The following is a 21220-nucleotide window of genomic DNA, read 5'->3' as shown; positions in this document are numbered from 1 at the left end:
TATCATATTGAGTTGCGACATTTGTCTCACGCCATGTGCCGTGGTAAACTCGGACATTATTTTTCAATTTTACATGTTCTTGTTTTGCCATCCGCCATTTTTAATCAATTTATCTCGCAATATTGAAATGTATAGATTCTTAAAGTAGAGATTTCAAGCTTTATTTTCATTTTTTAGACATCTTTCTATCTTTATTATTTATAAAGTTATCATCATTTAAAATTTGGTGATTTTTTCCAAATTTTAAGTGTACTGCTTTTTTTGGAATGAGTGTATGTTCTATAGACAAAAACTCGTAATTTGACTTTTATATTTTCTGTCTTAATATATTATAAAATGTATATATTATAATATTATAATGTACATAATAATTTTTAAAAATTATTTTTACGTGTATAATTAATATATGAAACTATAAATGTAATGTTGGTTGCGTAAAAGTTCAAAAATGTATTTTTATACTTTCTTAGAGGTTCCGTTTTATATTTTCAGTTTATTACATCATCGTAAAATAAAGATAATTGTTTCCTAAAGTATATTTAATCAAATTATATCAAAATCATACTAAGATCATGACAAAATTGTGTTTTTTCTGATTGCACGCGATGGCGTAAGAGATGGTGCTATAACGTCGAGAGGTAACCGAGGTACGATACCCTTCATGGAGGCCCATTGACCTTCACAAAGCTCGTGAAAGGTCAGACGCAGCAGCGATTGACCACTTAGGATACCAGGGCCTCTGCAAGTTGCACCAGCCCCAAATTCCCAGATGCTCCAATTTTCCGTTAATATCAAAGCTTGTTGTATTTGCAATGGATTGGTCAGATTCGCAAAGCTGGCGAATCTTCTTCGCAGCCAAGAGGCGATATAAGAGGTACGGCAGTCGCAGTGCCAAGGATTTCGACTCAAACGTATTTGTTGTATCATCGATATAATGTCCAAACTTCCAGCTGGCAAAAAAGAGAGGTCATTTGATTCCAATTGCCTAAAAAATACAATATAATGATTTATAAAATTGAAGAAAATATTACATCAGTCTTTTATTAATTTAAATTTCTTTGTAAATTATAGTTAGTTGCAGTAAATAATTAAAGCGGATATTCACAGATTGCAACTTTATTTATTTATTTCAATTTTTAACAATTATACTTTTTATATTATTAAAAAAAATTAAAAAATTAATCGTTTGATGTGAAATTCAATTAAAAGTTTGAAAAATTAAATATTAACTCACAACTTCTGCAATCTTGGCGTATCCTCGAAAACTCCTGATTGCACTATTTTTAATCGATTAGATTGCAAGAAAAGAGAGGTGACATTATACAATCCGCAAAAGACGCCTCTTATTAAGATTTCTATACGATTGCTATAGAGGATAAGACGTTCTAAAGACATAGAATTGTTAAACAATCCAAGTGGCAAGTATTTTATATGATTATGTCCTAGTCGAAGTTCTCGAAGCGCTGTCATGCTGAGAAAGGCTTTTGTATCAATCTATCACAAAAATCAAAATTATTTATTAATAAGAGAGAAATAATCCTTTAAAATATTATTATAGAATAAAATAAAAATTGAAAATATTAACCATATTATAAGGTACATATTTTTTATAAGGGAATATTTTTACTTTTTTACGCTAATATATATGTGTATTATAGAATGTCATGATTTTAAAAACAAAAGAATCATAAATAAATTTACGATATTTACACGAGATATTCTATTGTTTGATATTTCCAGAAGTTCTAGCTGCACAAGAGCCGACAATAAGTCCTTAGATATTTCTGTTAATCGATTATCTCTCATATCCAACTCTTTGAGAGAAGTTAGATTTTTTAATATACCATTAGGCAGCTCTCTCAGACGATTTTCCTCGAGTCCAAGGCGTCTGAGATTAATCGTATCTCGGAAAATTGGAACGGGTAATTCGATTAGCCGGTTTTTACCGAGCAACAGTTCCTCGAGATTTCCGAGACCACGAAACGCGTTAGGAGATAACGTTGATATGCGATTAGATGAGAGATCCAATAAAGCCAAAAGTCTGTTCCTCAAGAAGAGATCTTCAGGCAAACTACGGAGTTTGTTCGATGACAGATCACTAAATAAAATAATATTAAATATATATATAATTTAAGTTTCACATATACATACATATTTATAAAATATACCTAATATTTTAGATGTTCAATTAAATTAAAAAATATCTAATTTTTCATTATTTTATAATTGATTTCTTGTAGCTAATAATTTGACTCCTTGGAAATTTGATCGCAATTTTAAGTTAGAAATTTTTACATTTATAAATTTTCGACGTAATTTTCGATGTATATTCAATTTTTATAAAGATTATTTTTTGTTATTGTTAAATGTCTGACGTACAGTATTCGAAGATTCCTTAACCCGAAGAACTGATTTCGTTGTATCTCTTTCAACAGATTGTTACTAAGCCTGACATTTGCGAGACTATGCAGCGACAGGAACAAGTATGCTGCTAAATGCTCGATAAAGTTGCTGCTCAGATCTCTATAATTCGTGATCTCGTTAGAAATCTCATCTCGCAATCGTTACTTACATCACTTACAAATGATGCAGCCGCGTCATGTTCCTAAATGTGTCTCTGTGTAGAGCGTTAAGCCGATTATTCCCGAGATCCCTAAAACGACATGTCAAATAATCTTCACTCTCAAAGCATTTATGTTGAGACTGAAGTGGATATGTATTCTTTATGAAAAAAGTCAGAAATATCTATTCTAAAAAAATTGCAATAAAAGGATGAAGAGTAAGCTTTAAAATATGCATTTAAATTACGGCATTTTAGATTGTTGTAAGATACTTATACAGTTTCAATACATCGGCAGGAACCAGTTGTATCGGAGGTAAATCAAGCAAATCGTATCTCCAACAGGACACCGATTTCACCTCTGGTATGCATTTGCACGGTCCTTCGGCGCAAATCTCCCAGTCTTCTTCCCTCAGACCGATCTGCCAAACTGCGAGAGCATTGAATGTGCTTCCGTGTAGTTCGCCACTATTATTGAAAATCACACAAGGCTCTTACCCGGCTGCTCGACCGCTCGCAGTCTTCGCTCAAGACTCGACAATCGGTTCTCCATCTCTTCAAAGTTCGATTTCGATAAATGTTCCGTACCTGCGTTCACATGAGAGGTTTTATTTCAAGCTTCCAAGTTCCTCATTTTAAATCAGGCGATAGGAAAGATAACAAATGAATTATAGCTTTGCAAATTTTATGCAATTAATTTAGCCTTTTTTTATATATAAAAATCTCGTTTTTACAATTAACTTTTTTTCTCAATTTTTAAGAACTTTTGAAGAAACGTGAAACAAAGCGTATAAACTATACAAATAATATTTCGTAATTTCAGTATATGTAATAATCGACGATGTAATGCATAATTATCGACATTTTATAAAACTTTGAACAAATAATTTTTTTCATTTTTCTGGTATTGATTTCTATTCAGATATAATTTTCGACAATTATTTAATTCGCGCTATTAATTACCTGTAAATGTCTGCGTGGTTGTGGTCGTGCAGATGTTTGAGACTAGAGGATACGTTTTCGTCTTGCACAACAAAAAGAAAACAATTACACAGTAAAGTTTTGAAGATAAATCGGTCATGTTACGCATCACCCGGACCAGATGATGACACATTGTAGGTGGGACAAAATACACCAGACTGAGAACGCGGCCGTCATTCTTCATAGCGCGGGGTCGCATCCTTATTATCTTCAGCATTGATTTAAAAGATAAACACAGTACAACGAAGATTGACGAACAATGGTCCCGCCCGTACAAATTACGCTCTAACATGCACCGTTCATATGTGCTTAGCAACACAACGCTTCTGATATTTATGAAATTCATTTTTTTTCAGAATCTTTCTAAAGAATAATTAATTGTATAGATGTAATCCATTTTAACATTACATAAAGGAAAGAGTAAAAGATATAATTAAATAATTTCTAATATTACTATATATTTACTTTATGTTTGTTTAATTAATAAATTTAATAAAAACAAATAACAATCATGAAACAAGATCTATAGTAAAATATAAAAAAATACTTTATGAGATATTTAAATTTAAATAAATATTACAAAAATATATCATAATATTAATAAAAATATATCATAATATCTGATTTTGATCATTCATATGCGCCTCAAAATTTTAGATACAAATATAACAAATAAATAACAAGAATTAATTTTATTTTAAAGTAAACGATGCAAATACCAAATAATTTACATCAACTAAATAATTTAAAAATTTCTGAATTACTAAACGGAAGTACAATACATGTCTCAAAAATATTTTAATTAAATATTTGCATCCTTTACAATATGAATCTTTATAAAACATAACTTCCTGCATATTTTAATCTTATTATACACATTTCCACATACAAATACACACATATTGAGATGTACGCATCGCATTTTCACTCAAATTGGCGTTAAAGAAAGCATAAACCAGGACGTTGCCTATAACGCATAAAATATACCTTCACTTTCCCTTTGCAGAAAATCACCACCATAAGTAAGTACCATTGATTCCATTAAACAAAAGTTTACAACTAGAGCATTCTTCGCCACTTCAATGTGATTGTTTTCCATTAGGCACAAATTTATACGTAATCCTAAATGTAAAACTTTTCTTTAAACAAATAGAACAAGAGACAAAATATTTTCAATCTGACATGTATAATTAATTTAATAAGTAAAATAAAAAAAAAAATATATATATATATATATATATATATATATAATATTTATTATAAATATATATATATATCTATTTTTAAATATGTATATTTTTTATATAAATTATTTACATTATATTTACATTATACAGTATATTTATAAGAAAAATTAAACTTTCAAATATTACCTATGAATGCAAGAACAATCGTCATCGTCACGAGTTTGATTAATATAAAAAGATTGAAGGAGTCTTCCAAATTTTTATAAAATTCCATTAGCTTGCTGTGCCTGTTAATCAGGCGGATAAACTTTTTTCGATAATTTGCCTCTGTGTTTGGCTTGTTTACGAATGTCTGAAATTTGTTTTTGAGCACCTCGAGCTGACCAGCGAGATGCATGGTGATGTTGAAGAAAAAACTATTTTCGAGAAATAGCACCGAACACCCTATAACTTCTTGCACAAGTTAAATGGCAAGAATTATAACATATTGCGAACCAGTGATCGATTTACTCAATGGGTCACATGGAATCGAGAGTATCCAATTTATTGTATTAGCTGCACACCATGAGAATACAAAATATAAAAATAATGTTGCTTATGTAATATCTAAATATACAATTGCATTTAAGAAATTAAGTCAAGGAAAAATAATAATTTCATACTATTTAATAAATTCGAATCCGTAAAGAATATCTGCTTCAGATTGTTAAATAGAATTACTAATACGTAAACAGAAAAACATCCATAGACCGAATATAGTAACATAAGAGTCAGTACTTTAGCTCTGTAAGCATATTTTTTCATAATCTTTCGAGTTTGTTTGTTATTCTTAATAGACAACCAATCGTCGATAACACTATATATTAATGTTTATATTTAGTTTTTTTTTACTGAGACCGATACACAGATATATGTTTCATGATTCCAAGCATCCCGACCACGACAAATAGTATATTTTCTAATAGTATATCTCCTATATTTGCGTTCTGATTGCTCGATGTAAGATCAAACATCACATAAATATACGTAAAATACGTTATCGATATAAGACTTTATTGATGCAACTAAATAATTTTAAAATATCTGAATTACTGCATGGAGAAGTGTATGTCTCAAAATACTTTAATTAAATATTTGCATTCTTTATAATATAAATTTTTATATAATATTGCTTTCTGCATACTTTAAATCTTATCATATACATACAAACATATTCACATACAAATTGACACATATTGAGATGTACGCATCGCATTTTCACTCGAATTCAAAATTATTTTGTTAGTAGTGCTATTCGTAGAACAGAAATATAAAAATATGTTGTCTTGAGGATGTTCTTCATTGTTTCGTGATTAACGTAGAAAAATTTTCCACCAGTAAATCGAAACGGAATGCTTGACTTCATCATTGCGAAGTGCATGTCCTTCATCAGCGTTAAAGGAAGCGTAAACCAAGACGTTGCGTATAACATATAAAATATACCTTCACTTTCCCTTTGCAACAAATCACCACCATAAGTAAATATCATTGATTCTATTAAATAAAATATTACATCTAGAGCATTCTTCGCCACTTCAATGTAATCGTTTTCCATTAGGCACCAAATTATACGTAATCCTAAATGTAAAATCTTTGTTTTAAAAATAGAATAGGCGATAAAATATGTTCAATGTGACATGTGTAATTAATTTAATAAGTAAAATTTTTAAAAATATACAAATATGATATTTATATATTTATTATATAAATATATATATATATATATATATATATAAACATGTATATTTTTATATAAATCATTTACATTATATATACATTATATACAGTATATTTATATTTCAAATAAATTTATGCAATAAGAAAAATAACACTTTGTCATATATTACCTATAAATGCAAGTATAATTGTCACCATCATGAGATTGATTAGTGTACAAAGATTGAAGGAGTCTTCCAAATTTTGATAAAATTCTATTAGCTTGCTGTGCCTGTTAATCAGGCCGATGAACTTTTTTCGATAATTTGTCTCTGTGTTTGGCTTGTTTGCGAATGTTTGAAATGTGTTTTTAAGCACCTTGAGCTGACCAGCCAGATGCATGGTGATGTTGAAGAAAAAACTACTTTCGACAAATAGCAACGAAGCTCCTATAACCATTTGAACAAGTTGAATGGCAAGGATTATAACATATTGCGAACCAGTGATCGATTTACTCAATGGGTCACATGAGATCAGGAGTATCCAATTTGTTGTATTAGCTGCACACCATGAGAATACAAAATATAAAAATAATGTTGCTTGTGTAACATCTCAATATACAATTGCATTTAAGAAATTAAGCCAATAAAAAATAATAATATACCGATAAACATAGAAACAAATTTTATACCATCTAATAAATTCGAATCCGTGAAGAATATCTGCTTCAGATTTTTAAATAGAACTACTAATACGTAAGCAGAAACACATCCAGCGATCGAATATAGTAACATAAGAGTCAGTACTCTGGCTTTATAAGCATATTCTTTCATAATCTTTCGAGTTTCCTTGTCATCCTTAACAGACAACCAATCGTCGATCGCACCATTAATGTTTATATTTAGTTTTTTTTGACTGAGACCGATACACAGATGTTTCATGATTGCAAGCATCACGCCCGCGATAAATAGTATAGCTTCTAAGTTTATATCTGCGTTCTGATTGCTCGATGTAAGATCCAACATCACATAGGGTATTATCATAATCTAAATAATAATTTTTTGACTTAAAAGTTTATGTACGTGTGCGTAAATATTGATAAGTATAACAATAAGAAACAATTTTTGTAGTATATAATAAAGCATAAAATAGCAGATAGAAATTAAAATAAAAATTAGTAAAAAAGAAAATCTATTTTTTCACTATTATAAAAAAAGTCTTGAAACTATTTTGCATATGTTAATTCTCTTTTCTCATGTATATTTCATTCAGTTGACATGCATTAACGTACCTGCGCAATAAGACAGAAGCCCCATCGTATCCTCGTGAATAGCGTCTGCGTTTGCAATGGCCACATGCCGAATATACGTAAGAATATTCTATGAATGGAGAAGACATAGGCGATGTCGTCGTTCCAACGTTCGGTCGACATGATGGGATAGAAACACCTCGAATGACTGCCCCATTCGAAAGCACTTTGTTCAGTAGTTGTAAATAAAATTTTGTCAATTTAATGTCGTTCAATTTATAGTTATTTCATCAAGCATTATCGTGTGAATTATCAACCGTGTGTCGTTAACTTATTACCTCGATTAACTTAATATTTTATTAGTCTGTACTGTGAACTAATTACCTCGATGAACTAATATTTTATTAACCTGTACTTTGTACTCTTTTTAGGCAGGTAAGATAAGTGTGAAAAAATATCGATGTCTCTCTCTCTACACTGCCAATTCATGCGTAACAGCGAAGAATTTGATAAGGAACATATATATTTTTATCCACGTGTCGATTAAAATGTACAATTGCGCCTTTTGACATTTATTTTATCACAATGGTGGTAATTATAAACATTCATTCTTCGATTATGCTATATTCTTTTCTAATGTTTGGCAAAAAACATTATCGATATATCATTCAAGCCTGTTGATGCGTATACAAAATGAAATAAATAATGAAAAGAAAATTATGCGCACAATCAAAGATATCTCAGTCACAATTTAAAACCGTGTGTGATCAACCGTATTATTTTTTATTTTTTTATCTTCACTCTGAGAACGAAGAGGTAGGAGCCTGTAGCTTTCAAGATCTCTTTGAAGGAAAATAAATTCATAGGTAGGCATTTTCCGGTTGTTATTTGATGAGGAATCATTCTTCGAAACATTACCATTGGCAGATTTTTCATTATTTTCACTTTGAAATCGTACCACTGATTATCGTAAGCACTATACGCGATTTTTTTTACTTATAGATTTCATTTGATGCCAGCGTAGCAATAGAAGTACGGTCGCACTAGAATATTCAAAATCAAGACGTGTTTGATTACTGCGATTTTATTATTTATTGTAATCTCAACGAAATTAACAATTGCATGCCTAAAAGTAAATCTTAAAAAATTATATATAAATATATGTTCTTATATTTGTGTCAATAATTTAATAATATATAATATTTATAGTAAAGTCAAATATAAATAGAGAGTATTATTGTGTTTATGAAAAATTTTGAACTTTAAAGAATTTTTAAATATTTATCAATAATAAGTTTAGCAGCTTTCAATGAATGGACAAGTTTGCTTTTCGAACTTCTTTATCTTCGGAATATTTAAATGTTTTTACTTTAAATTATTTATTTTAATATTTTTTTTTTATTTCTTTAAAAAAATTTTATTAGAAATTTTTATTTAAAGTCTCAATACATTAAGTTTTTTAGTATTTAATGTTTTTTATATTTTTATAATTTTAAATTTTGAAGCAATAAAATAATGAAGTTGTATAAAAAACCTAAATATTTTATAAATTTAAAATATAAGACAGGCGATAAGAGCCGATCACGGAAGACAGTGCGTTATCTCAACAAAACTAAATTTTTTCATTAGGATTAAATATCTGTGCACCAAATTTTACTTGGTCACTGCCAAGATTTTAAAATATGAAATAATCTCATATATATTTGAGATTTAATTTCAATAATCCTTTAACCCCCCTACGGAAATAAATAAATGCAAGAGAAAAATATAGATTCGAAAGTCGCTGAATCGGGAACTTTTGGATCTATATTTTTCTCTTGCATTTATTTATTTCCGTAAGGGGGTTAAAGGACTATTGAAATTAAATCTCAAATATATATGAGATTATTTCATATTTTAAAATCTTGGCTGTGACCAAGTAAAATTTGATGCCTTGTGCACAGTTATTTAATCCTAACAAAAAAATTTAGTTTCGTTGGGATAACGCACTGTCTTCCGCAATCGGCTCTTATCGCCTGTCTTATACTTTAAATTTATATTTATATGACAGAGCCTTGTTAAACTCTTAACTAAATATTTTAATCGTAGATTACAATATGCAATTATAACAATATATTAAAATTTCTTGGATATATTTCATTAAATTGCATTGAAGGTGTTTTACCTTTTTTTACTTTTTTTATCCATTTTTAATCTTTTATGGTTTAGCTAAATTAAAATTGCATATTTGTTATGTACTTTAATGATAGTTTATTTATATAAGTTTTACCTTTTTTTACTTTTTTTATCCATTTTTTATCTTTTATGGTTTAGTTAAATTAAAATTGCATATTTGTTATGTACTTTAATGATAGTTTATTTATATAAAAAAATATAGCTCGATATCTTAATATTTATGGAGTTAGAGTCCCCATTTTTTAAAAAATTTAAATTGCATTAAAATTTACAATATCCAAATTTTTATAAAAATGACAGTAAATAAGTACGTTGTATTGCTTTAATTGTTATTCAAATTGGAGCGCTGTAAGTAAAATACTTTTTGAGATAATTTCCACCAGATATTATGTTCAAAAAATATATTACAAAAATATATCATAAAATTAAAGAAAAACTGAGTTATTGTTTGATTAATAATAAGTGTAAATATCTATGAGTTTGATAATTTATGTGCCTATGAATAAATTTAGACATGAATATGATAAATAAATAACAAGAATCAATTTTTTTTTAATTGAACGGTGCAAATGCGAAATAATTAACATCAACTAAATAATTTTAAAATATCTAAATTACTACTTGAAGAAGTGCATGTCTCAAAAATACTTTAATTAAATATTTGCATTCTTTACAATATAAATCCTTATATTAACATTGCTTTCTGCATCACAGAAAAAACAGTATTCTTGAAAGAATGCAAATATTTATCCTTAAAACAAAGTGCAAAATATTCTTGGTTGACGCTGAAATTTACTTATAAATATTGCAAAGACAAGTGACAAGTGAGCATCGGATATAAGCGGTACTTTCAAGTATATATAATAATTCTTAGTTCAAGTGTAATTAAGTTTGTTTTTACCATATGCGATTTTTAAAACAAGAATAAAATCTTAAGGATAAATATACTTCACACACACAAACTTATTTATTATGAAGTCAAATAAAAATTTGTGATTACAAAGAGCATTTTATGCATAAATCAATTAAATAGCGTTCAAGAATAAAAATATACTTGAATCAAGAATTCCTTTTATTCTGTGATATTTTAAAACTTATTGTGCAACCGGCGCGCGAAAAGTAGCCCTTTACGCACATGATGGAATTTTAGAAAGAGCTCCCTTTCCACGCACCGATCACACAAAATATTGTAGCCAACATGTGCGGGTCATAAATCGGCCGATCGCGCGGATTGTCACCCACGGCTTCGCCTCGTGTGCCAAACGTTCGCACTATCAGCCGATTTACGATCCCCCGCATTTGTTAGCTAATATACTATTATATATTGACATGTACACATTGCATATTCATTCGAATTAATTTGTTACTAGTGCTATTCGTAGAACAGAAACATAAGAAGCTGCTGTCTTGAGGATGTTCATCATTGTTTCGCGATTAACGTAGAAAAATTTTCCACCAGTAAACCGAAACGGAATGCTTGACTTCATCATTGCGAAGTGCATGTCCTTCATCAGCGTTAAAGGAAGCGTAAACCAGGAAGTTGCGTATATCGCATAAAATATACCTTCACTTTCCCTTTGCAAGAAATCACCAGCATAAGTAAGTACCAGTGATTCTATTAAATATGAGTTTACAACTAGAGAATTCTTCGCCACTTCAATGTAATTGCTTTCCATTAGGCACAAATTTATACGTAATCCTAAATGTAAAAACCTTTGTTTTAAAAAAAGTACAGGCGACAAAACATTTTCAATGTGACATGTGTAATTAATTTAATAAGTAAAATTTTTAAAAATATACAAATATAATATTTATATATATTATATATATATATATATATTTTTTTTTTTTTAAATATGTATATTTTTTATATAAATTATTTACATTATATTTACATTATATAGTATATTTATATTTTAAATAAATTTATGCAATAAAAAAAAATTAAATTTTTTCATATATTACCTATGAATGCAAGCACAATCGTCACCGTCACGAGTTCGATTAGTATACAAAGGTTGAAAGAGTCTTCCAAATTTTGATAAAATTCCATTAGCTTGCTGTGTCTGTTAATCAGGCGGATAAACTTTTTTCGATAATTTGCCTCTGTGTTTGGCTTGTTTGCGAATGTCTGAAATTTGTTTTTGAGCACCTCGAGCTGACCAGCGAGATGCATGGTGATGTTGAAGAAAAAACTATTTTCGAGAAATAGCACCGAACACGCCATGACCGTTTGAACAAATTGAATGGTGAGGATTATAACATATTGCGAACCAGTGATCGATTTACTCAATGGACCACATGGAAGCAGGAGAATCCAATTTGTTGTATTAGCTGCACACCATGAGAATGCAAAATATAAAGATAATATGTTACTTATGTAATATCTCAATATACAATTGAATTTAAGAAAATAAACCAATGAAAAATAATAATATACCGATAAATATAGAAACAAATTTTATACCATCTAATAAATTCGAATCTGTGAAGAATATCTGCTTCAGATTTATAAATAGGATTACTAATACATAAGCAAAAACACATGCAAAAGTCGAATATAGTAACATAAGAGTCAGTACTCTGGCTATATAAGCATATTTTTTCATAATCTTTTGAGTTTCCTTGTCATTCTTAACAGACAACCAATCGTCGATAGCACCATTAATGTTTATATTTAGTTTTTTTTGACTGAGACCGATACACAGATGTTTCATGATTACAAGCATCACGCCCACGGAAAGTAATATATCTTCTATTCCTGTATTTGCATTCTGATTGTATATAAGATCCAACATCAGAAAGGGTATCATCATAATCTAAATAATAATTATTTGACTTAAAAATTCATGTACGTGGGCATAAATATTGATAAGCATAACAATAGCAAACAACTTTTGTAGTTTATAATAAAGCATAAAATAGCAGATAAAAATTAAAATGAAAATTAGTAAAAAAGGAAATCTATTTTTTCACTATTATAAAAAAAGTCGTGAAATTATTTTGCATATGACAATTCCCTTTTCTCATGTATTGTATATTTCATTCAGCTGACATGCATTAACGTACCTGTGCAATAAGACAGAGACTCCATCGTATCCTCGTGAATAGCGTCTGCGTTTGCAATGGCCACATGCCGTATATTCGTAAGAATATTTTATGAATGGAGAAAACATAGGCAATGTCGTCGTTCCAACGTTCGGTCGACATCATGGGATAGGAACAACTCGAATAACTGCCCTATTCAAAAGCACTTTGTTCAGTAGTTGCAAATAAAAGTTTGCTAATTTACCCAGTGAGAAATCACTAGTTAAAACGTTGAATCATATACACAAAATTTGATGTAAAAGACGTCGATTCAACGTCTTTTTAACTAGTGATAATTTCTCACTGGGTAACATCGATTTATGATCATTTCATCAAGCATTATTGTGCATCATCAACCGCACCTCATTAGCTTATTATCTCGATTAACTTATATTTTATTAATTTGTACTGTGAACTTATTACCCCGATAAACTTATATTTTATTAACTTGTACTTTGTACTCTTCTTAGGCAGGTAAGATAAGTGCGAAAAAAGATCGATGTCTGTACACTTCCACGCGAAACAGCGAAGAATTTAATAAGAAACGTATATGTTTTTATCCACGTGTCGATTAAAGTGTAGAATTGTGCGTTGTGACAGTTATTTCATTACAATAGTGGTATAAATATAAACATTCAATCTTTGATTATACTATATTCTTATCTAATGTTTGGCAAAATACGTTATCGATATAAGACTGCACAGTTGAAAAATTTCTGTTAAATTTAACAGACATCACATGTCCCAACGGTCCACAGAAATTTTTATATTAATTTAACATATTATATAGATATGTTAAATTGAGACACAAATATTGTGTTAATATTTTACCACAAAATAAATTCAAAACTTGAAATAAGTTAAAATAAATGTTGTGTAAAATTAACATATTTGTAATGTAAAAATTAACAAAAATTATGTTAATTTTAGATTTAATCATTTTTACTTATATTATAAAATAGAAAATCAACATTTTTTTCTATTAATTTTAACAGATAAATCTTGTCACTAATAAAGAACATATTTATTGTGTAAAATTAAAATGGATTGTGTTATTTTTACATTTGTTTTTAGTTGTTTTAAAAATTTAACATTTAAGTTCAATTAACAAAATAATATGTTAAATTAACACATGAATATGTTAAATATTTAACACAAAAATTTTAACGGGGATAGTTTTTAACAAGAAAACACAAATTTTTGTGTGTTGATGCGTATACAAAATGAAATAAATAACGAAAAGAAAATAACGCGCACAATCAAAAATACCTCAGTCACAATTTAAAACCGTGTGTGATCAACCGTGTTATTTTTTATCCTTTTATCTTCACTCTGCACGAGGACGAAGAGGTAGGAGCCTGTAGCTTTCAAGATCTCTTTGAAGGAAAATAAATTTATAGGTAGGCATTTTCCGGTTGTTATGTGATCATCATTTCTCGGAATATTACTATTGGCACATTTTTCATTAATTTCAAGTCAAAATCGTACCACGGATTGTCGTAAGCACTATATGCGATTTTTTTACTTACCCAAACAGCACCAAGTCGACTATTAGTTGACTGTCAGTCGGCAGAAGAAGTCTAAAGTCGACTTTAAAGTCAGGCTAAATGTTGACTTATATATAGAAGTCGATTTTATGACAATTAGAAGTCAACTTTATGATGATTAGAAGTCTACTTTATAGCGATCAAAAGTCAACTTTACGGCGATTATAAAAAAATATTCATCACGCTCACCTACACGTCTCACGTCTAAATGCGACTGTCGTCCATAAGGAATAATTATGAACAAGAACGTAAGGCGAGCATGCGTGTCGCGACAATTGCGCTAGATGCCGAAAGTGAGACATCGGCCGGTATTCATCTTATTGGTATCAAATTATATAACTTTTATCAAAGTAAAAACGTGAAAAATGAAAAATTTCTCCCAATCACACATTGATATCATTTTAAAATCAATGCGTGATTGGTGCAAAATTTTCACTTTTCACGTTTTCACTTTGATAAATTGAAGAATTATATATTTAAGATCGTCTTAATAAAGCCCGAGTAAATATCTGAGTTTGATAATTTGTGTCTCTAAATAAGTTTAGATATGAATATAATAAATAAATAACAAGAATCAATTTCTTTTAAATTGAACGATGCAAATGCGAAATAATTAACATCAACTAAATAATTTTAAAATATCTAAATTACTACATGGAGAACTACATGTCCTAAAAATACTTTAATTAAATATTTTCATTCTTTATAATATGAATCTTTATATATATATATATATAATATTGCTTTCTGCATATTTTAAATTATCATATACATACAAACATATTCACAAACAAATTAACACATATTAAAATGTACGCATCGCATTTTCACTCGAATTGAAAATTATTTTGTTAGTAGTGCTATTCGTAGAACAGAAATATAAAAATATGTTATCTTGGGGATGTTCATCATTGTTTCGCGATTAACGTAGAAAAATTTGCCACCAGTAACACGAAACGGAATGCTTGACTTCATTATTGCAAAGTGCATGTCCTTCATCAGCGTTAAAGGAAGCGTAAACCAGAAAGTTGCGTATATTGCATAAAATATACCTTCACTTTCTCTTTGCAACAAATCACCACCATAAGTACGTATCAGTGATTCTATTAAATAAAAGAATACATCTAGAGCATTCTTCGCCACTTCAATGTAATTGTTTTCCATTAGGCACCAAATTATACGTAATCCTAAATGTAAAATCTTTGTTTTAGAAATAGAATAGGCGACAAAATATATTTAATGTGACATGTGTAATTAATTAATTTAATAAATAAAATTTTTAAAAATATACAAATATAATATTTATATATATGTGTATATATATATATATATATATATATATATATATATATGTATATATAAACATGTATATTTTTATATAAATCATTTACATTATATATACATTATATACAGTATATTTACATTTTAAATAAATTCATACAATAAGAAAAATAACATTTTTTTATATATTACCTATAAATGCAAGCATAATTATCACCGTCACGAGATTGATTAGTGTACAACGATTGAAGAAGCTTTTCAAATTTTGATAAAATTCTATTAGCTTGCTGTGCCTGTTAATCAGGCCAATGAATTTTTTTCGATAATTTGCATCTGTGTTTGTCTTGTTTGCGAATCTCTGAAATTAGTGTTTGAGCACCTCGAGCTGACCAGCGAGATTCATGGTAACGTTGAAGAAAAAACTATTTTCAATAAATAGCACCGAACACCCTATAACTTCTTGCACAAGTTAAATGGCAAGAATTATAACATATTGCGAACCAGTGATCGATTTACTCAATGGGTCACATGGGATCGGGAGTATCCAATTTGTTGTATTAGCTGCACACCATGAGAATACAAAATATAAAAATAATGTTGCTTATGTAACATCTCAATATACAATTAAATTTAAGAAATTAAGCCAATAAAAAATAATAATATACCGATAAATATAGAAACAAATTTTATACCATATAATAAATTCGAATCCATGAAGAATATCTGCTTCAGATTTTTAAATAGAACTACAAATACGTAAGCAGAAACATATCCAGCAATCGAATAGTAACATAAGAGTCAGTACTCTGGCTTTATAAGCATATTCTTTCATAATCTTTCGAGTTTTCTTGTCATCCTTAACAAACAACCAATCGTCGATAGCACCATTAATGTTTATATTTTGTTTTTTTTTGACAGAGACCGATACATAGATGTGTCATAATTACAACCATCACGCCCACGACAAATAGTATTGCTTCTAAGTTTATATCTGCGTTCTGATTGCTCGATATAAGATCCAACATCACATAGGGTATTATCGTAATCTAAATAATAATTTTTTGACTTAAAAGTTTATGTACGTGTGCGTAAATATTGATAAGTATAACAATAAGAAACAATTTTTGTAGTATATAATAAAGCATAAAATAGCAGATAGAAATTAAAATAAAAATTAGTAAAAAAGAAAATCTATTTTTTCACTATTATAAAAAAAAGTCTTGAAACTATTTTGCATATGTCAATTCTCTTTTCTCATGTATATTTCATTCAGTTGACATGCATTAACGTACCAGCGCAATAAGACAGAAACCCCATCGTATTCTCGTGAATAGCGTCTGCGTTTGCAATGGCCACATGCCGTATATTCGTAAGAATATTGTATGAATGGAGAAAACATAGGCAATGTCGTCGTTCCAACGATCGGTCGACATTATAGGATACGAACACCTCGAATGACTGCCTCATTCCAAAGCACATTGTTCAGTAGTTGTAAATAGAAATTTGTCAATCTAATGTCGTTCGATTTATGGTCATTTTATCAAGCATTATCGTGAATTATCAACCGCGTCTCGTTAACTTAATACCTCGATTAACTTAATATTTTATTAGTCTGTACTGTGAACTTATTACCTCGATGAACTTATATTTTACTAACCTGTACTTTGTACTCTTCTTAGGCAGGTAAGATAAGTGTGAAAAAAGATCGATGTCTCTACACTGCCAATTCACGCGTAACAGCGGAGAATTTGATAAGAAACGTATATATTTTTATCCACGTGTCGATTAAAATGTAGAATTGTGCCTTTTGACATTTATTTCATCACAATGGTATGGTAAATATAAACATTCATTCTTCGATTATGCTATATTCTTTTCTAATGTTTGGCATAAAACATTATCAATATATCATACAAGCCTGTTGATGCGTATACAAAATGAAATAAATAATGAAAAGAAAATTATGCGCACAATCGAAGATATCTCAGTCACAATTTAAAACCGTGTGTGATCAACCGTATTATTTTTTATTTATTTATCTTCCTTCTGAGAACGAAGAGGTAGAAGCCTATAGCTTTCAAGATCTCTTTGAAGGAAAATAAATTCATAGGTAGGCATTTTCCGGTTGTTATTTGATGAGGAATCATTTCTCGAAATATTACCAGTGGCAGATTTTTCATTATTTTTACATCGAAATCGTACCACTGATTGTCGTAAGCACTATACGCGATTTTTTTTATTTATAGATTTCATTTGATGCCAGCGTAGCAATAGAAGTACGGTCGCACTAGAATATTCAAAATTAAGACGTGTTTGATCACTGCAATTATATTATTTATTGTAATGTCAATAAAATTAACAATTGCATGCTTAAAAAAAAGTATCCTTAAAATATTATATATAAATACATATAGGTTCTTATAATCGTGTCAATAATTTAATATTTTGTAACGTGATAAATAAAATTAATATTCATCTGTAATTCTTTGGGATGCAAAAGTTCAACCATACGTTGATCGCCGGATCGATCGAAGACATGTTCTTGTTTGAGAATTTTCTAGATATTCTCCAGCGTCGTGGCAATATTGTTGGTGCTTAACTCAGCCATCGCGCAAAGCATACTGCCGGAAAAGGTTCGATCTGTTCTCTTCCTTAGATGCGTATAAGAATGTTACATTTACTGAAGTAAACGTACGAGTATACCCAGAGCGCCTCTAGTCGGCAGCAGTCGACTGACACGATTTCCTTCAATGGATCGATAGCTCCAAGCACCGTAGTACCTGCAGTAGCGTTCACGAAAAAGGGTAAACGTCCTTTATTCTCTGCCCTTGTCATAACTTTTTTTAGGTCCTCCACATCCATGCGACCATACTCGTCCGTCTTCACCTGAAACGAAAAAATGTATTCTCAAAGAATATATTCTGATACAATTAATGAGTATAATTTGCGCAATTAATGGACGTGTGTAATTATTAGTTATAAGAAGTTGATCTAAATTGTTTGAATTATTTTTAACGTCAAAAATAATAAATGTCTTGGATTATATAATTATAATATTACAAGTTTAGATTCTGTAAGCCCAGAAATATTTTCTACGAACTAAGAAAGAAAAAATATTACATTAATTTTTTAAATAAATATCTCATTAGATATCAAAATTAAAAAATAGAATGATAATACTTATTAAAAATATAATATAAATTATGGATAATATTCAAGAGATTAGAATGACATTACCTTATAAACGTTATCGGTGCCTATACCTATCCAATGGGCAGCTTTCAAGATCGAATAATGACCGTCTTCGCTGGTGAAACATGCCAGAGGTTTGTCCATCCAAGAAACACCCAATTTCTTGACTTCCGGTACCTTTTTATATCTGGCCAATATCATTGCATACATATTTGCTATACTGCCACCCGGACTCATTATACCATCAGCAGAATCCGCTGGATAATGTAGCAGTTTTAACGCCTTCGTTATTACCTCGTGCTCTATCATAGTAAATACAGGCGCGACTTCATATGTATATCTAGCAAGAAAATATTCTCAATATAATTGTATGTTGTTTATTTATTTTTTACTTTATTTTTAGATAGCATTATTTACAACTTGTTAAGATCATTCAGCAGAAATGAAAGCGCTGTAATTTTATTTTTGAAATGAAATCAAATTTCTTCTGGCGGTGATAAGGATTTGATATGTTATTTGTGGTTCTGTGATAAGACATACGTCGTTTAAAATGCAACTTAGATTAGTAACACTATCAGGTACTTTGGAATAGTTATGTAATAATTTTGATTATTTATCGCGTTCTGCCGAAAGAAGCAAACTTTGTTATGTTTCACAAACATGAAAAAAATATATGCCTATTATTCTTAAGTATTCCTTAATGAAGCGTGATAATACTCTTACTGGCTAGTGTTTAAGACCTCCGTTAACCAGGAACCAGGAAGCCCATACTATACAGATTCTCGATTACGTCGAAATATACAAAGATGTCGATAAAAAATAACATGTGCGCGATTTAACACGTTAAAAAATATTGAATTAAAAATAACATTGAAATAATATTGCGTTATAAATATATACGATTATATATTTATAATTCGATATTATTTCAATGTTATGTTTTATTCAATACTTTATATGTACCTATAGGGAGTTCGGCAATAGGTAGGATAACATTAATTTAAGGAGTGATTCTACATGATAAAATAAGATGAAACTCAAAAATAATATAATTGTAATGGAGGTTTCGATTTTTAATTACAAATATTTAAAAATTGTATCAAAGGTGCCTGAAGCACAACAATTCATCGATCTCTGGTGTGTAAGCTACATCAGTAAAGTCATTGTCAAAATACACTGTGGATATAGTACTATATAAAATATACTATAAATATAAGGATGATACAAATATTATTGTAAGACGTGCTATAATCATTAAATGTTTGATAACAGTATTACATAACATTCTACACTCACTTAAAAAAAAGCGGTACACTTAAAATTTGGAAAAATCACCAAATTTCAAATGATGATAACATTGTAAATAATAAAGGTAAAAAGATTTCTAAAAAATAAAAATAAAGCTTGGAATCTCTACTTTAAGAATCTATTTATTTCAATGTAGCGAGATATGTTAATTAAAAAAGGCAGATAATAAAACAAAAACACATAAAATTGAAAAATAATGTCCGAGTTTGCCAAAGCACATGATGTGAGTCAAATGTGGCAACTCAATGGGATAAGAAGCATATGATAGTACAGAGTTTCCCCTTTAAAATGCTTTTTTATTCATCTCAATACGATGATTTTTTGCAGAGTTATTCGCATTTGAATAAAAAGGCAACTTTTTACTTTAAATGCGAATAACTCTGCAAAAAATCATCGTATCGAGATGAATAAAAAAGCATTTTAAAGGGGAAACTCTGTACTATCATATGGTTTTTATCATATTGAGTTGCGACATTTGTCTCACGCTATGTGCCGTGGCAAACTCGGATATTATTTTTCAATTTTACATGTTCTTGTTTTGCCATCCGCCATTTTTAATCAATTTATCTCGCAATATTGAAATGTATAGATTCTTAAAGTAGAGATTTCAAGCTTTATTTTCATTTTTTAGACATCTTTCTATCTTCATTATTTATAAAGTTATCATCATTTAAAATTTGGTGATTTTTTCCAAATTTTAAGTGTACTGCTTTTTTTGGAATGAGTGTATGTTTTATAGACAAAAACTCGTAATTTGACTTTTATATTTTCTGTCTTAATATATTATAAAATGTATATATTATAATATTATAATGTACATAATAATAAATGGTAGTAATTCAATCGACCAATTCTGGCAAATAATTAAATTTATTGTATTTTCACAACGTTTCGGCCGTGGGTTTCGGCCCTTATCAAGTGCTATACCGTACATTGTGCTATGCCGTACAAATTACGC

The 21220-nt window shown here is 29.2% G+C and overlaps 4 protein-coding genes and 2 pseudogenes across 4 annotated transcripts; all 6 read right to left on the bottom strand.

Annotated features, from left to right (window-relative positions):
* Positions 1-433: 433 nt before the first annotated feature.
* On the bottom strand, positions 434-3707 carry LOC114934452 (uncharacterized). The gene is made up of 8 exons (XM_029307113.2): positions 3524-3707; positions 3059-3148; positions 2840-2990; positions 2582-2653; positions 2380-2523; positions 1711-2098; positions 1235-1494; positions 434-985 (listed from the first exon to the last, which is right to left on the bottom strand). The coding sequence occupies exons 1-8, from the start codon at positions 3672-3674 to the stop codon at positions 571-573; spliced, it is 1671 nt and encodes a 556-aa protein (XP_029162946.2). The 5' UTR covers positions 3675-3707; the 3' UTR covers positions 434-570.
* Positions 3708-4469: 762 nt separating this feature from the next.
* Positions 4470-5741, bottom strand: LOC114934442 (uncharacterized; annotated as a pseudogene).
* A 260-nt stretch (positions 5742-6001) lies between these two features.
* LOC114934457 (odorant receptor 13a-like) lies at positions 6002-7855 on the bottom strand. Its single transcript, XM_029307118.2, has 4 exons — positions 7715-7855; positions 7115-7469; positions 6615-6983; positions 6002-6345 (listed from the first exon to the last, which is right to left on the bottom strand). Exons 1-4 carry the CDS (start codon positions 7853-7855, stop codon positions 6002-6004), a joined length of 1209 nt encoding a protein of 402 aa, XP_029162951.2.
* Positions 7856-11202: 3347 nt separating this feature from the next.
* On the bottom strand, positions 11203-13071 carry LOC114934451 (odorant receptor 13a-like). Its single transcript, XM_029307112.2, has 4 exons — positions 12917-13071; positions 12315-12666; positions 11813-12181; positions 11203-11546 (listed from the first exon to the last, which is right to left on the bottom strand). Exons 1-4 carry the CDS (start codon positions 13058-13060, stop codon positions 11203-11205), a joined length of 1209 nt encoding a protein of 402 aa, XP_029162945.2. The 5' UTR covers positions 13061-13071.
* A 2253-nt stretch (positions 13072-15324) lies between these two features.
* Positions 15325-17195, bottom strand: LOC114934458 (uncharacterized; annotated as a pseudogene).
* Positions 17196-18194: 999 nt separating this feature from the next.
* LOC146720414 (acidic amino acid decarboxylase GADL1-like) lies at positions 18195-19686 on the bottom strand. The gene is made up of 3 exons (XM_085488566.1): positions 19678-19686; positions 19000-19294; positions 18195-18648 (listed from the first exon to the last, which is right to left on the bottom strand). Exons 2-3 carry the CDS (start codon positions 19261-19263, stop codon positions 18415-18417), a joined length of 498 nt encoding a protein of 165 aa, XP_085344692.1. The 5' UTR covers positions 19264-19294; positions 19678-19686; the 3' UTR covers positions 18195-18414.
* Positions 19687-21220: the final 1534 nt, after the last annotated feature.

Source organism: Nylanderia fulva, unplaced genomic scaffold, assembly GCF_048542155.1.
Source record: "Nylanderia fulva isolate GAGA-0341 unplaced genomic scaffold, ASM4854215v1 Scaffold7, whole genome shotgun sequence".
Taxonomy (NCBI): Eukaryota; Metazoa; Arthropoda; class Insecta; order Hymenoptera; family Formicidae; genus Nylanderia; species Nylanderia fulva.
The sequence above is the reverse complement of the archived record's forward strand: the minus strand, read 5'-3'. Positions and strand labels throughout refer to the sequence as shown.

Bases quoted from the DNA above. Each gene is read 5' to 3' on its own strand.
- LOC114934452 (XM_029307113.2), bottom strand. From the start codon at position 3,674: ATGTGTCATCATCTGGTCCGGGTGATGCGTAACATGACCGATTTATCT. The intron at 2,654-2,839 runs GTATAAGTATCT...ATGTCGTTTTAG, and splicing joins CCTGCCGATGTATTGAAACT to GGATCTCGGGAATAATCGGC. The intron at 2,524-2,581 runs GTAAGTGATGTA...CACGAATTATAG, and splicing joins ATGACGCGGCTGCATCATTT to AGATCTGAGCAGCAACTTTA.
- LOC114934457 (XM_029307118.2), bottom strand. From the start codon at position 7,855: ATGTCGACCGAACGTTGGAACGACGACATCGCCTATGTCTTCTCCATT. The intron at 7,470-7,714 runs GTACGTTAATGC...ATTATTATTTAG, and splicing joins GCTTCTGTCTTATTGCGCAG to ATTATGATAATACCCTATGT. The intron at 6,346-6,614 runs GTAATATATGAC...TTTTACATTTAG, and splicing joins AATTATACTTGCATTTATAG to GATTACGTATAATTTGGTGC.
- LOC114934451 (XM_029307112.2), bottom strand. From the start codon at position 13,060: ATGATGTCGACCGAACGTTGGAACGACGACATTGCCTATGTTTTCTCC. The intron at 12,667-12,916 runs GTACGTTAATGC...ATTATTATTTAG, and splicing joins GTCTCTGTCTTATTGCACAG to ATTATGATGATACCCTTTCT. The intron at 12,182-12,314 runs GTATAAAATTTG...CATGGTGTGCAG, and splicing joins AGATTCGAATTTATTAGATG to CTAATACAACAAATTGGATT.
- LOC146720414 (XM_085488566.1), bottom strand. From the start codon at position 19,263: ATGATAGAGCACGAGGTAATAACGAAGGCGTTAAAACTGCTACATTAT. The intron at 18,649-18,999 runs GTAATGTCATTC...TTTTCGTTTCAG, and splicing joins GCACCGATAACGTTTATAAG to GTGAAGACGGACGAGTATGG.